The following is a 17,172-nucleotide window of genomic DNA, read 5'->3' on the forward strand; positions in this document are numbered from 1 at the left end:
CCTAGAGGGTAACTAGTCTGTGCTAAATAGTTTCTATATTAATCAGTGCAGTAGTTGCAATTCCCCAGAAGCAATGTGTTACTTTTATTTCTCCTTATCTGGTAAAGAGTTGCCAATAATAGTAAAGGTCTCAATTTCTAGGTGTTATCTCTGTGGAAGTCAGCAAATTCATATTGATCTTTTAAAAATCCTCTGGCCTTTTTCTTTTACTGTGCTAACACTTGGGATAATTTTTGCCCTGAAACTGTCTCTTAGTTATATCTTTATATTAACTTTATCATTAAAACTTTGAGGTTTGTTGATGGCATTTTTATTTATCCTTGACTGCTGAGCAAATCCCAAATGGTCACTTCCTGTGTGGAAGTCAGTTCTTGGAAAAGGCATAAAATGGAACAAATTACCAACCAGTATCTGGAGATAATAGCCTTGAATATTCCTATGTTTACTCTGATGTCTATTTTGAACAAAGAATTCATTCCCTTTATTTAGGCAATACTTCACTTTGTAATTTGGAAATAAAAATGCCTTACCAGAACTGAAGATGATTGTGAAGTTCGTTTTCTCATTTACTTGCTTTTTAATAGTGATAGAGGAAATTCACTATTCAAAGCCACTGAATTACTGAAAATAATCAGAAGTTTCCCTTCAATGAAGAGACCTTCTAAACAATTCTAATTTATATTAGCAATTACAGAATTCAGTGACAATTCTTTGTTATAATTGTAGAATAATAGAAAAAAAATTATAAAACTGGTTATAGAAAATTGTGTCATGATTAACATTTATTGAAGTGTTTAGTGAGAATAGAATAAATATGAAAAATTGAAAATTGCTCGTATAATTAACTCCATGTTTTATTTTGCCATAAGAGAGCATTTCGGAATTTGAACTTCTGTTGCAATTTATTTATGTGGTAAACAGCAAGTTTTTTGTTGATGTGCCCTTATTCAATACTCACTTATATTTCAGACTCAGCCAAAGATTTCTGTAGGCTCATTTCATAAAGAAAGCAAAATTTTTCAGTTTATAGTTATGAGTCTGACTTGAGATCTGTAAATATTATTGAATTAAAGTTTAGCATGCTTGACAGTTTGGGAGCATAATTCCATGAGTATTTAGGCAGCAGTAGCATTTAACTCCCATGTAAGTATATGCATGAGTCCTAATATTCCTGAAAACTTGTGTAGCTGGAATTTCAGTATTTAAAACAATGTTGGTTTAATTGCATACAAGTTTTGATTGCCCCATGTGGGAATAGTATGGTTCTATATTTTAAGTTATTCTTTTATATAGTGCAGGGAAACTGCATCAATTATAAAATACATGAAATATTTTATCAAAAATATTACTACAATACTTAGAGTCATGTGACTTTTTAAAGGAAAGGCTTGGATTAGTCATATTTGTTCAGCTGAATGGAATTTGTCTTCCAGGGTATATAAAGCTTTTCAACTCTCAGTCAAATGTTTTACATTTAATGTGATAAATAGAGATAGAAGCGATATAAAGTATTGCAAGTATGTCTTGTATTGATACATGCCAACAATGCCATTCACATAAGTAAAACGGTTCTGGATTATTTATAACTTCTGAAAATGTACCTCACAAATTATATATCCAAATAATTTGGTTAAAAAATTGTTGCAGTTATTTGTGATCTAAAAGTAGACATCTCCATTTGTTTTTCTGAGTACCCTCTCATGTAGGGAACTTCTGTTGAATTATTAAGGAAGAACTTTGTTGTACCATAAGAGAATTAGTAATTAAAACACTTTACCACTTTCTCATGTGGCTGCTATTATTTTTAGAATCTCATTCTTTTCACTATACTTGAGAGATTTTGGAAGGTGCTGGGACTTGGGCTGCTTTGTCATAGGTGATAAAAATACCTAAGCCTTGCAGAAAGTGCTTGGTAAATACTTCTGAGTCTTTTGAGACAAAAAGTTCATTTTCCTGTAAGAGAGTCATCAGTTGCATGGACACTGTGTTTCAGACCTGTCTGTCTGCACCCAGGCTCATCTGCTTTAAATACATGCAGTCTCCTTTCCTAATTGATGCACTTGCTTTACCAGTTTCTCCAAACCCTTTTACAATGATATTCTGTGTCTATGAAGACACCAGTACTACTGTACATCTCACAGAAATGCTCCACTTATAAGGAAAAATCCATTTATGTTCTGTTTGTGTCAAGATCTGTAATTTGAAATAGGCAAGTTGTTAACTAGCCAGATTGTTCTGCAGTTTAGTGGAGCCTGTTAGAATCAAAATGATGCTTCAGAGAGCTGGGGTTTATTTGAAGGGAGGAGGGAAAACACTGCTTGTGAGTTAGTATTATAAAGCAGGTCTGCATTGGATATGCAAATTTTTATTCCTTTCTGAATCTGCTCGTTTCTCTTTTTGTACTGCAGCCATGTACCTTAATATCACTTTTAAAAGAACTAGGAACAAATTTCTGAGGCTGCATGCTCTAAAATTAGGGAATGTCAGTTTTCAGAATGTTTCAAATCTTAATTTGGTTTCTTTGTGCTTGTTCATTGTGATGATTTTTAATTCACTACATTATATTCTACAGGGTCTTTACTTATTCAGGCTCAGGGAGAGATCTGGCCCCAGTGCAGCTTCAGGCTTATGTATTGAAAGAGACTGTTGTCTGTAAAAACTGTTTAACCTGTAGATGTTGAGGGTATGTAGAGAGTGGGGGAGAAGATTGCGGGGGGAAATGGTTTCATGGGTAAGCTAGTCAGACGAAAAGTGCCCTTGAGGATTGAATTCTGTTCCTCTCTCTGCCACAGAATTCCTATGTGATGCTCGGCAAGTCGTTTAAACGAAACTTTTCCCAAGTGGTGACTAATTGATTTGAGTGCTCTGCAATTCTGGTTGCATAATTTGAGGTACTAGGGCCTTATATGCAGAAATGCTGAGGGTTTGCAGCTGCAGCTGAAGTCGATTAAAGTCTGTGCCCTGAATGTATGAAATGTTGTTTGATACCGAGCACTTGGAAAAATCATATCTGAGATTACTGATGATTTTACCTTCATCTGTGCCTCATTTTATGATATAATAAAAAAGGTAAGTAATGTCCACTTGTCTCTTAAGAGACTACAGTGGTGAATAATATTGATGAACTCTGATGCCATCAAGATGGGCTTCAAAACAAATAGCCACAGCTTCCAAACATGTCTGAACAGCATGCAGCTCCGAGCAGATGAGGCCACACATGAATAAATGCGTGGAGAAAAATCCTGAATGGCTGCTCACTGGGTAAGCACTCATCATCTGCGTGTGGCATAAAGACAGAGTGGCAGGAGTAACAACAGATTGGAGTTCCTTTTCAGGGAATCACTGAGTTCTTGTTTGGAATATTCATTATTGTTTGTAGGATGTATTATCTTTGTCATATTTCTGTTATCTACTAATTTTTAAATGGTAAGCTTACATTTTAGACAGAATTAAATTCAAATTAACCTCTTATCTTTTGGCAGTCTCATAATTTTCTAAACCATACATTCTCTTGCTACTTACAGAGTTTCATACTTTCTCTTGATTCAAAGAACAAAAACAGAATTTGACCAAATATTTTTATCCTTTAGGTCTGTTTGCTCTTTGTTGACATTGCCACAGGGTATTCAGCTTCCACTGCTGGCATCTGCTTAAAGTTGGCTCAGGGTCTGTGTGGAACTGATTGGAAGAGGGGAGCTAGATGAGGAAACAGATTAATTTTAGTACTTTCTTCCTTCTTTCTGGTTTCTTCACTTTGAAGTAAATATTTCTGTTATGTTGTCCTGGGGTACTTACTGGGACAGATTTTTTGAGAGCTAGTTTTGCAATATTTCTGCCACCACTGTTTTGTGCTTGGGTTTTCTTCCTTCCTTCCAAAAAAGACAAGTTATGAGAAGAGGAAATTGCATCTGTTGGGGAAAAAAACCTCTCCATGTATTAGATTCCATGGCTGGGATTATGACGCAGAGGGAAATGCAGTTTTGGCATATTATTGTTACTTGCAGGATTGTCAGTAACAGAATGCTTATTTCTGTGTAGGAACTGTGTACTTGCAGTCCTTTCCTCTTCCCCTGTGTGAAAAGTTACCTACTAATTATATTTTTACTTGTATGATGATTTTTCTTTTAGTCTTGACTTTGTTACTTGAAAACTTGGATGAGAACCCATGTTAAGATTTATCCTTGCTTCATTTAAATCTTATCTTATGCATTTGAAATATTCTACATTTCCCAGTGTTTCTTCTTGAGGCAGCAGGACCAGAGTTTTATCTCCCAACTTTCACTGTTATCTTTGATGCTGATAATCCTGTAATCCCATGTTGAGAGGCAAGTAATGAATTGGTAGTAGCCACTATCTTCTGCAGTCATTTGGCTGAAACAGATTTCTGGTAGCACAGTTAATGGGATGCAACCTGTGCCAAGTTTTTATTGCTGCTCACTCAACTGCTGATTCTTCTTTTCCACAGGCATAGAAAAAGGCATACTTTTCCTCTTTATTTTGCTCTTTTTGCCTTTTGCAGTGTTTGTATTGCTACTAGCTCTGCTCACCCAACTTTTTAGGTCCTGCAGTTGGCTCTCTTTTGTGCTCTGTAATCCTGCCAGCCTGAGGAGGTATACTTGAAATACAGGTGTCAGAAGAAAATTCCTCTTATCTGTTACTTCTGCTTATGATGGCAGGAAAATGAAAATGGAAGTGGAGGAAGCAAGAGATTTCTTCAGTAGTTCAGTTTCAACTCTGCTTTTGTGCTTTGAGGACAGGTCTCTATGGGTGGAGGACACATGATGTGAGGCAAATACAATCCATACAGCTGCTACCTGTGAATACCAGTGGCTGAAAAACTTGCATTAGCTCCTTTAGTTGTTTTTCTCTCAGGAAGCAGGGAGCATTTCTCAATCTGCTTCAGTCATGACTTCAGGGTAAGCGTTGAGTATGGGCTGTTGCTGTGCCTTTCTCAGTGCTCTGAGGGTGGTGATGAACTATCCAGTTTATCAGCACAAAAGGCTTGTTTTTGCAGAATTATTTTTGTGCATAAGGAGAGAAACAGGCACGTCCATGTGCTTGATACCCACTGCCTTTTGTAGTGGCGAGGCTGTTGGGTGTTGCCCTCAGATGACTGAAGAGTGCTTAAAGCAGATCAGAAGTGTTTCCTTCACTCATCTTCTCTGCTTCTCTTCCCTGTGCAGACCTGTGCTCTGTCTCTTGTCTTGTCTGTGTTTCAGTGTCTGGTTTGGCTCTTGCAGACCAAAAGAGGAGGAAGTTTATGAATCAGCATGAATTAACCCCCCTCCTTCCCTGATGCAAAAATGCCCCCAAAGTACTGGAAGAGAAGAGCAATAACTGCTTGCAGGGAGTGGCTTTATGAAAAGCAGGGAAGGGATCTTTCTGCCCCTTGCTTGGACCTGTGTGGTTCAGTTAAAACATTTTGATTTGAAAAACACAGAGGGCAATTCAGGGAACAGCATGCCACTGTGTGTAACAGTATCTGCCCACAGCTGCCATAAATCTTGAGAGGTAATTATCTTCCTTAAGGATTATTTGGCTCATTCTCAGTAGAAATAATGTCAGATAAGCATTTTTAGAGACCATAATACCAGTTTTCCTTACAAAATTGCTACTGAATGGGAAAGGCTGTCTTCGAGTCAGTCCCGTCGTAAGTCGTTGCATTTATGTGGCTTTTCACATATGTCTGCAATTTTTAAAATTTAACATTGTTTAGGCTTCAGTTGCTTATAAATTAATTTTATGTGTGAATTTTAATTAATGATTTCTAATGCTGAACTTGATTTCTTTATCTGTGTACCTTTGGGCATCAGCTGCCTAATTTACGGCTCATAGAGATTCTGGCAGATTTTGCCAATAGCGCTTTGCGATGGTCGTTTCCCCTTCCTCCTACCCTGGCCCTTGATCAGATTTGCAGTATTTTATGCCATCAAACTGTGAGCTGAAGTGATCAGACAATGCTTATGATTTCAGCTCCTTTTTTTAGTAGGGTGAAAACATTTAGCAGCGTGGTGGGCTACACTTAGAGTAAGCTGTGAAGCTTATTGGAGTTTAACTGAGATGCTTTAAAAGTTTCAGGATGGGATGTGTCTTCCATGCAGAAATCCTGCTGATGCTGGCATCTGAACTAAAGACAGTGATGGAGGGCATTCCTATATCCTTTCAAGGAGGCTATGTACTAACTCAGCAGTGAATTGCTATATAGGTAGTGGCATGTTACAACCTCCCTGAGGTCTTCTGAGTCCCGAGGTAGTAATAGCTCATTAAAATGGTAGTTAATGAGTATAAAGGGATCATTATATGATCTCCTACATGGCGGGTAGGGCTAAATCCTAACTAGCTCAGTAGAAAGTATTCTGAATAAAGAAGGAAAGAATTTGACAAATGCTGCTGGTAGTTCTTTATAAACCTAGCTATTTAAAACAATGTTTTTGCGAAACATACACAGAGAAATAATTTTTGAATAAATTAATACCTTTTTAGAAATGTCTTTTAGGGCTTTCAGAGGCATTAGCATTAGTATTTTTAATCTTTGATTAAAAATATGCAGCATTTTCCCACTTCTGATCAGTTGGGTTTGAAGTTAAAAAAAAAAGAGAAAAAATATTTTACCTTATGACTGCTTACATTTGATATTTTTTTAAGATCACAGAATATTCTGAGTTGGAAGGGACCCTCAAGGATCAAGTCCAAATCTTAAATGAATGGCCCATAGCTCAGGATTTGTAGACCTTTTCTGTTTTATATGCCAAAAATAAATAGTGAAACAATTGTGGTAGGTGAGTGGCATTCCCCAAATATGGTTTTATTCATGGAAAACAGAACCACCTCTCCCATGATGTGGTATTTTCTATTTTTTTTTTTCATTTAACAATGGTTATTTTCTGGAAAAAGGTGCTAAGAATTTATTCAAACTGGACAATGTGGATTTTGCACCATGAGATGAAAAACTACTTGATCTCAGTAAATTCTTCATGTCTTTTTTTAGACTCTAGGATGATAAACAAACAGATGAAAAATTGTGGACTCAGGTACACCTGGATCTCAAGCTCAGGTTCAGTGGACAGAGCTATTGCTAAGTGTCCTTAACCTAAGAAAAATAACATTGCTTCTGCAAAGTGAGCCCTTCAGTAATATTATAGGAAAAGTAGGGTGGAAGCAAATATGAAATGTATTAAGTAAAAAAATATATAAATATATTGTAAACATATAAAATATTTGGAGAGAGAAGCTCCTGCTTTCTGTCTTAAATGAATGAATTATGCCTGCTCTTCATGGATGTGGTTTACTACAGCAGCTCTACCCTATCCTAATTTGTGTGGTTTTGTTGCAGCATTTAAGGATGTATTTATAATAACCCAGTTACAGAATATTTTAAAAGGAACAGTTAAATTAATTTTTTTTAAAAAAGTTTTACTTGTGGAAATTTCTGCTTGTTTTTCTTGTTCAGCTTAGTCCTTATTTTCATCTGACATTGTCAAGGAATCTTGCTTATCATATCTGTTCTGTATTGCCGTCTTTCAAGGTTAAAGCTGGTAATAGATGTAAAAGTATTCTAAACTCAAATTATATGGATGCCTTACTTGTGATCATCTGCTACGGGATGGCTTTCTTAGTTTGGAGCAGCTGCTGTGTAACAGGACAAATAAGCCTAATGCCTAGTGGTGCAAATCATGGAGTGGGGTCCCATGGGCTTTCATAGCTAAGAAGTGTTTCCTGCCACCCCTTTTTATTTGCCACTCCTTTCGAAGCCCTTTTAGGTTCTGTGAAATTTCATGGACTCTTGCGGCATGAACATCTGTCATCTTCAGTGTGACAAGAATATTGTCTTTCAGCTAGGACCTTTTAAACTACATAAACAGATGCAGTAAATCCAGTTGGAATATTTTCAGTGTAATTATTAAATTGATCATCAAAAGGGTATTTAAATTCTAAAATATAAAACTGTTAGTGACCTACTGTACCCTGCTGTGACAGAGCTGGTTAAATGGAAGTCCTGCCTGATAAATGTATGCAAGACTTGCTTGTGAAGGAGACTTCAGCAGTCTGTTCCAGTGATATGCTGGTGTAGCTTATGGGGTGTTTGCCTGGTACCTGACTTGAATCTTCCTGTGCTGCCAGCTGAGTGATAGTGCTTAGCCCCGGGTAGATCAGACAAAGCGATAATTAAAGTTTTCCTTTAAAGCTACCTTTTGCATATTTAAATATGTTATTTCCTTGTGTCAGCTGCCTTTTCTGTAAGCTTAAGTCACTCTTGTTCTTTTGGCTTTTCTGAACAAGTCACTGTTCTATTCTTCTAGACCTCTTATTAGTAAGATTTCTTTCTTTATCGTCTGAACGTGTTCCTGGCTGTCTTTAATTGTATTGTTTGAACTGGGTGCAGCAATCTGCTGAGGTCTTACAATTGCTGTGTGACATGGCACGGCTGCTTGTTGCCATACTGCTCGTGTCACAGTGCTGTGCAGCACAGAAAGGCAGCATCGTGCCTCTGACTCGCCCTCAGCTTGTGATTTACTCATCATTTCTGCCTAACTGCTTTCTTCTATCCTGTGTTTCTGTCGTTGATGAATTCTGTCCAGATGTAGACCATTAGTCTTTCATTCAGGAAATAATGTCATATTTTTTCACAGCAATTCTCCGATTTGTCCAGATCTTTTAAAACTCTAGAACTCAGTTCTCTTTGACTGCATTGTGTAGGTTAATCATGATTCTGTAATTCACTTGCCAGTTAAAATACTGACTGTGAGCTTGGGACACAGGCTTCATAAAATCCTTTTTGATACACCTTTTCATTTTTTTACTGTTAGGGCCTTTGAATATTTAAGGTATGATTTATTTTTATTTTTATTTTCATTTTGTTTTGCACTTGCAAGAGAAAGCTGTATGATACCCATGTTTTTGTTTAAAATAAGGTTGTACATTAAAAGCATTACTAAACTCAGTGTAGAAAAATGGTCACACGATGCTTTCCAAACTTATTTAACTCTGTTTTTAAAATGCTTCATGGAGTTGAGCAGCAATTACAAATATAAATTAGAGCATTGTATAAACATTAAGGTCTGCTGGGGACGTAAGGTTTTTACACCTTTGTTTTTAAACTATGTGTATATATGTGAAAATGTATATGATGGATCTATCTGGGTGTATGGGCATATATATTGGTGTCCTTCACTGCTGATCAGCTGAAGAAGTTGCTAATAAATAGTTAATGTTTATTCTATAAATTAATGCCTGTGGAGATTATTCACCTTGTGAGTGTTGTTGATGCATAAGATAATGGGTATATTTTTGAAAACTTTTGTGTTGAAGGTAATTGTGCTTTGTTTGCTTCTTGTATGGCTTTATGTTTTCATTCATACCTCCTATATCCTGTCCCTCAAATGCTCTTTCTTCATTTTTTGGCCATCAGAAGGAAGGTAATAAACACCTTTCATAAAAATATGAAAAGTTTCAGCAATTGAAGTTGTAGACACAGAAGTGACAGTAACTCTGTTTAGGTGACACAGGAACTCGGTAATTCGAAGCGTAAACAATTTTAGGGGGGTTATTATTTATTTTTTAAATAGGTATTTAGTTGTCATTAAGATCTTAGTGTGTAGTTGTTAGAAATCTCCCTGCAAAATCTACCCTTGAACTGAAACCAGGGAAGAGTTTTTTGAAAAGATATCTAGGTGTGTCAGAGTGTATGGGTCAGTTCTAGTGGAAGGGTGTAATGAGAACAGGAATAGCAAAAGGAGGAAGAGATGTGGTAGGGATGTAGCCTTGCTGATTTTCTAATTTTCTTTAATTCCTTACCCTAAGAAAAGAAGCTGGAAACGTTCTGAAGCAGAAATGTACCAAGAGCACTGTATAAACAGTCAAAAAGCTGCATATTTTTGACATTACATCATGGGAAGGGTTGGAACTTGTCAGATGCAACACCCTAAAATCTTTGCTCATGCTCCACAGTGGTGAATGGGGACTGCATGCAGCTGTCCTTGGGTCCAGTGTCACCTCTTGTCAATCAAGGGGCTGTGCTATCTGAGAGCAAAGGCATTGAGCATGAAATGCACTGCAGGAGACACCACATTTTGCTTTCCCTGCCAACCTGGGCTGTAAAAGCAATAGTCTTTCTTTGGAGCAACTTAGTTCCTCTGAAAGTGTTGCAGGACCAGGAATTTTGTAGGTAATGTTTTTATGTGAGAGCTGTAGGCTGGAGATCTCAGATGTAATAGGCAGATTTTTAAGAGAACTCACTAGAAACAACTTTCTTTAGTCTATAAGGTATATGCACACATGTATATATAAATATATACAACTATCTATATTATAAAAATATGTAATACATGTAACTGTGTAAACGATAATTTCATGTACCAAATAGAATAGAAATAAATATGTAATAGTGTTCCTGGAAAAGAATGTGAAATAAATAAAGATTATCTACTAATTCCTTCATTTTGAGCTATCAGAATAGAAAACTAAATGCAAATAAAATACAGCAGTAGGAAGAATTTTTTATTAGTCAGTACTGGCTTGAGTTTTCCTCAGTTGTTTTTTGGTAGCCTCTGTCCATTGTGAATTTGAAGAGTTATTCTAAAGCTGTTGAGAGTTGATGAGTGTTCTCTGCATCTCAGAGACAAAGTCTGTATTAAAATATATACTTACGGTTGTACATCGCACTGTCCTCTTGGACAGTGTAATTTTTCCTAAGTAATCAGTTTCTGAAAAAATGCAGAAGGTAAAATAGTTGAAAGGAAGAAAAGAATTATATATAAATACTGTTGTTCAAGTTGGTGAAGACAACCTAAGCCCATATAATTGTGCACATATGCTGAGGAGAGCACTTTTTTTGGTTTCTCAAGCATGAGGCAGCAGAATTTTCATTCATTTGGCATGCTAGGCTGAAAACAGAGTCTTCTTTCATTTGACACACTCCCCTGGAAACAAACATGCCAGTGAAGGGATTGTGCCAGTTATCAGAAGCTTACAGGAATATATTGTGCTGGTTTGTATTCATTTTCATTTCATGAATTGCTTTAAAACTTAGCAGAATAAAAAAGCATTAAAACACCTTTTTAGCATTATTTTTAGTTCCTATGTATTTCCCTGCTGTGCTGTCATTCAGTTTAAATTAATGGAATGTTGTGAGACACATGGCTGGGTTTGCAGCAGAGCACATCTCTCCTCCTCCCTGCGTATGCTCCAAGTATTTGTCTGTAGACAAGCAGCAAATTTGAGTTTTACTCATTTTACATCCTTGGAGAAGATGAGTGTCTTAGAAAGAAGCTCAGTAAAAATAAAGGGTAATTGAACAAAGGTTATGCAGTGAGAAATTTAAGCCAAAACTCAGCTGGTATCTATTAACTATGAAAGTTCACAGATAATGCGTGGTCTTCTGGGAGACACTTGTTTTCCTTTCCTAGAGTTATATTCTTCAGGATTGCCAGCAGGTCCTTCCCACCTCTGGAATTTTCTACAAGATTATATTTCCCTCATAAATGTTTTTCCACATGCAGACTTGGCAAAATCAGGTGTACTTCTTGGAACTAATCTGGTCACGGGAGCTTAAATTAAGACCAGGTTGCAGTAAGTATGTGTGAAGTAAATCTGGGAGTGGTATTGAGGGTCTGTGTCAGCCTGTGCTAAAGCAAAAAGGGGTAAGGAGTGAGGAAAAAGGGTCTTGGCTATATGGTTTCCATCCTAAGAGTTACCTGGGGAGGGGTTGTGGAGTCTCCGCTGTCGCTGTTCCGTCTCCGTGTGTTAATGAGGCACTAAGGAGGCAATCACCCGCCCGAGTTCCTTGGTGCTGCTTAAGGAGTGAGGACAGTGGGTGTTTCATCGTTGACCTGCAGTCACGTTTGTTTGTTCTCTGACACTTAGGGATACTCGTTTTCTGTGGGCTTCACATGAACACAAACAAATAGATAGTATCAGTGTTGACACAATGTTTAATAGATGGTGGTAGCTTCTGTCCAGTTATCTGTGCCTGCATGTTGGTGAGTTTTGTGGGACAGGCTGTACATCCTGCAGATTGAAGTCATAGCTGAAAAACAGGTGATTGTAAATTTACAAAGCGTACTTTGTTTCCTCCTATTCTGCTTCAGTTTGTATGGCTGATGCTCACCAGAAGGAAAGTGGTGACTTATGCCCTCTCTTCTACACAGAAGTACTGAATGAAATATTTTCATCAAAGAAACCCAATACATTTGAATTGCTCTAGAATTAAAAAAAAAGAAAGAAAAATTAGAAAATCCAAACACCAAAGCTTCATAGGTTTGATTTATAGTTTGGGAAGGCTGAAAAAGGCCTCATGAAAGCTTGCCTGCACTGATGTTGCTAACAAGTTCAGACTGGAAATACAGTCAGCTGGTGCTCTATACACTTGTCATTTTTTGCCATATAGCTTCAGTAACATGGCTGTGGGAAACTCTACACAGTCATTCAGCAGCAGTGCAATGAAATAGATATACTGATGTCATTTTCCTTTCACCCATCAACTAGTGATTGGACAAACTGCAAGTGAATAGAAATGTGATTTCTATCTGCATAGTTGGTTCTGGGACCATGAGCCTTCCATTGCTAATAAAGATGCTGCCACCTATTTGAAGACATTGGCAGACATATTTAAAACCCAAGATGAATTGAGCACATTTAGTGCGTTAGAAGCAGTTGCTAAATTGTGAGTAACTAAGTCTTGTTGTATAACTGCATTGCACTCAAGGGAATAATTTAGGTTTTGAATTGTGTATGTTGGTAAGTGAAAACTATGTAGACATTGATTATTTTTTCCCCTTGACCTAATCACTGTTTGCCTATGGCAATATCTGATATGTTATGTGTTCACCAAGAATTGTCTTGGGAACACAATGAGGCTTTTTTTTTAGCTTCATTAGTAATCATAGTTACATTAGGAATGGAACGCAATGGAGTAATATGCTTGTATTGTGTACTACACCAATTGTTTGATTTATTGTAAAGGTGGACATGAACTCTGTGGGACTCTGAATTTGTATAGACAGAGGAGGAGACCAGATTTAAAACTTTGTGCATCTTGAACAGGAATTTAATTTTAAAAGAATGGAAGACAAATGTGCATTTATATATTTTATTTTTTTGTTGTGTAAAATTCCTTTCTGTGTTCCTACTTATATATTTGTAGTATGAGAGAACTTTCCTTGGTAATACTAGAGAATTTGGACATGATGCTGACTAAAATGAAATTTAGTAATGTGTTTTTCATTGTCAGAATTCAACAAGCTGCCAAAAGTACATCATAAACAGGGAGAAGAATGTTTCTTCTTCTGTCCCACTCTTTGAATCTGACATGTATTGCCCTTTAGGCAAAAATGTGAAAGTCCAGCAGAAACCTTAAGAAATGTGTTTGACTTTTGACATTCTGTTGATTTATTTAAATGTTAATTTTGTTTCTATGCTAGCATATTTGTTTGAAATATAAAGGATTATAAAAAAAATTGTACAAGATTTAACTTTTAAGTTCTGCCTAGAGGTCATGTAACTAGGCACATGGACACTCTGTTTGATGAAGTGTTGGGCATTAAAAAATGAACACTGGCGTATTTCCATGCATAAGAAGCCATACTATGGCCTACCTAAGTGTAAACTTGCAGTTTTGTATTTCTGAGAACCAATTGTAGCACAAAACAAAGAGATGTTCAACCTTGGAACCATGATGGGACAATATTGCTTTGGGAGGATATTTATCAGGAAATAAGGTGGTACTCATGATGTTTGTATCCACCTGAGCGTGACAGTGTGACAGGCTTATTTCCAACAATTGGTGGCAAAACTTGCAAACCCGAAGCAGTGTTGGAGAAATCAGTGAATCAGCAGCACTGGCTGTCTGTGACATTATCAGCTCCTTCTGCTATTAACTGAGGTGCCTCTACAGGCTTTGCTTTTCCCTCTTTAGATAACTGAGATTGAGATTTCTCTAGCAAACAAAGCAACCTAACATGCTGTTTCATTTAAACAAGCAAAACCTTAGTGTGGTCATGGCTTTCTCTAGTCTCTGGACTTCTGTTGTAATATGTAAAATAATGTCTTAGTCTGCAGAAAACACCAACTCTTAACTCTGTGTCTAAAAGCTGTAACTTTTATGGAAATGTTACTGAAGATGGCCAGCAGAGTCAGGTCTCTCTGAGCAGCTGACATCAGTGTGGGAGGTGTTTCTTTATTGGTTGGAAAGACTCATTCTTTCTAGCTTATTTAGAGTCACACACTGGTAGGAAGGAACTTCTGTAGAGATGAGAGTCTTTTCTCAGAAACCAATGACTTTTGTTCAGGGCAGGTTCTCGAGGATCGGGAACTCTGCCTGAAGATGCCTAACAGTACCTATAGGTAGCATTAATTGGCAAAATATTTCAAATATACAGTGGTCCTCTGTGTTGTGTTTGGGGGTATTGTCGGGAATGGGTTAGCAGGCAGACTTACTGCTTTAGAAATTAATACGTGCCAGGTGTAATGAAATAATTGACAATAATATCCCAGTATTTAATTTTTTGTTGATATTATAATACACTCTTCAACCTTTTAGTGGCTTAATTACAATAAGCTGATATGTTGATAAAGATCACTGTCATGGTTTAGATGAAACCATGGCCAGTAAAATATTTCCTGTTTATTTGCTAAAGTAGTGTTTAAATAATTATATTTTGTTTGAAGACAAGCCCATGTTGTTTATGAAGTGGCTGACTGGGTTGGTAGATGAGGGGAAACAAAACAATCTCTACATTATTTCTGGTAGCTAAGATGAACCATCTGGTTTTGTAAGTTTCTAAATTTGTGAGTTTATACATTTATTTCAACTTCTCAAGGTGAAACAACCTAAATATTTAAGCAACTTTATAATTCCAGAGTTGTCTGGGATCCTTTGCTTAAGCATTGAACAGATAAAATACCTTTTGTCTTGATCTCTTACACAAACTGCTCCCAAATCAAACTAAAATTTCAGTTCTTCAGATACAACTGAAAACACTAACTTCTTTTTTGCTTGTTTGTTGTTTGAAGTAATTGGAAGAATATTGCAGAACAGCCTTTAATATGTTTTATTAGGTTTTTAACTGATAAAGCATAATCATGAGTTGTTAATCATGGGTGCTCCAAAAATAGTACCCAGCATATCTAAATGTGTGCTAGAGAAGGAATAAGTTGTAGTTTATCCAAAATACAAATCTAGAGGTACTCATTTGTCAAGGTTATCATAGTCTCAATCTCTAATTTATAAAAGATATTTTTGCATCTCATTTTCCCATGTATTTCGTATAATTCAATTAAGTCCACATCCCAAGAATTTAATATTTCTTTGAACTTAGAATAGATATTTAGTCACTGTCTCTTCCTTCCCTTTAGCTGAGAGTTAAAAATAAACCTGTGAAACAATGGCAATATGAAACAACTCATTGGCAGTAATCAAGCTGGGAGCAAGTTGCTTTTTGAGCAGAGGAATTCTGCTTCAGTGTGCACATGCCTTGGAAGTAGATGTTGAAAATGGAAAAATTTAAAAATGGATGTGTGGTATTTTCAGGAGAAATCTTCTTTCAGTAGTAAAAACATTTTCCTTTGACAGAGAAGAGACTATGGAAACTTTGGTCTTTTATTAGGGGAAAATATGAACTTCCTTAAAGATATTTTCTGTGCTGTATTTTCACAAATTCTGTATTTTCCCCTGCTTTTCTCCCTCCCCTAGTTCAGTCTTTTTCTATTATTCACTCTGGGCCCAAACTTGTACACAGCATTTTAATAGCCTGATGTTATTAAAACCAAAATTAAAGTAATGATATATAATAAAAAGCCTAGCAGACTAATTACAGTATTGAATTAATTATTATCTTATTTTACTTTGTTCTATGGCTAATTCAGGTCTGGGTTTTTAATCCCTGTTTATACTGTAATTTTGAGAGAGAGAATATACTTAGGAATAAAAGAGAAAATACTTAGGAATAGTATATATAAAATCAAGAAATAAAAATTGTCAGATAAGCAGTTGATTTCTAAACTGTTGCCTTGGACACGTTAGCAGTAAAATGCAAGTAGTTCTGTTTAAATATTGTGCTTTGTGTATCTTCTGGTGAGGATTACACCTATATTACATAGAATACAGCTCTTGGTATCTTCATTTCTGGATATCTTTGCAGCATGTACTAAATAGCAGTCATTATTCAGAAATTTGCATTTGTGCAGCTTAGTGGGTACATCATTTTGTGTTTAATTTTATTTTTTCTCCCAAAATGTGTGCAATTCTTGTAATGGTTAAGATATAGATCGATGTCAGTGCTACAGTATAGCTCCAAGACTGCAATTTAAAGCTACTTTAGAAAAATACAATTCTTTAGACATGGTGAAGCTGAAGTTGAATGGAAGTCCTATTAGGAGTGAATTGCATGTAAATATTAATAAGGGAAGAGTTCCTAGCAAGTCCTGAGTTTGGGAAATTGAGCATGATAATTTGCTGAAATTATGTCTGTCTTGAAGATATGCAGATGCAATAATTTTCAGTTTTCAGTTGAACTTTTAAATGGTGCAGAAGGTGCCTGGCCTAGGTTTTAAGCAAGGAAGTGTTTGCAAGTATTGGCAAATGTCGTTGTAATGGATGTATGGTAATGAAAGGAGTTAAGATGAAAGATGAATTGGACTGAATGGCTCTTAAGTCATTTAGGCTGGGCTGGTTGCAGGTTTGGTTGTTAGATGTCTCAAATTACATTGCCTTAGTTCCTACACTTGGTTGGCTGCCTACAGATCTTCAAAAAGTTCAGGGAATTGTTTTCTCACAATTTGCTTTGTTTTCCTCATTTTCAGGATGCTTCATCTGCAGACATTCGGAAAGCGTATCGAAAGCTTTCTCTGATTCTGCACCCAGACAAGAATAAAGATGAAAATGCAGAAATACAGTTTAGGCAAGTAAGTAAATGTGTGGCAATGAAACTTTTAGAGGAAAATAGAATTTTTATGTCGATGTTGTTTTAGTAAGAACAGTCTACACCTTTGAAATTAATAAGTTAAATATTGAATTACAATTTTGCTGATGTAGCTAGACTAAAACCAAGTACGCTTTTTTGGAATTAACTTGTTCAATAACTTGTATTTCATATTTACCTATATATTAAAAATAATTTGAACATAATGCTTATGCACTTAGGAGGTAAATATGTTTTACACTTCCAAAAGCAGTGG

At 36.3% G+C, this 17,172-nt stretch overlaps 1 protein-coding gene across 1 annotated transcript in view; it reads left to right on the forward strand.

The window, feature by feature from the left end:
• DNAJC1 (DnaJ heat shock protein family (Hsp40) member C1) overlaps positions 1 to 17,172 on the forward strand; it is a 107,649-nt gene that overhangs the window by 20,723 nt on the left and 69,754 nt on the right. The window contains exon 2 of the mRNA XM_059471988.1: positions 16,798 to 16,899. Within this exon, the coding sequence (XP_059327971.1) occupies positions 16,798 to 16,899 (102 nt within the window). The remainder of the gene's footprint in view (positions 1 to 16,797; positions 16,900 to 17,172) is intronic.

The sequence above is a fragment of the Ammospiza nelsoni genome, chromosome 1 (assembly GCF_027579445.1).
Source record: "Ammospiza nelsoni isolate bAmmNel1 chromosome 1, bAmmNel1.pri, whole genome shotgun sequence".
NCBI lineage: Eukaryota > Metazoa > Chordata > Aves > Passeriformes > Passerellidae > Ammospiza > Ammospiza nelsoni.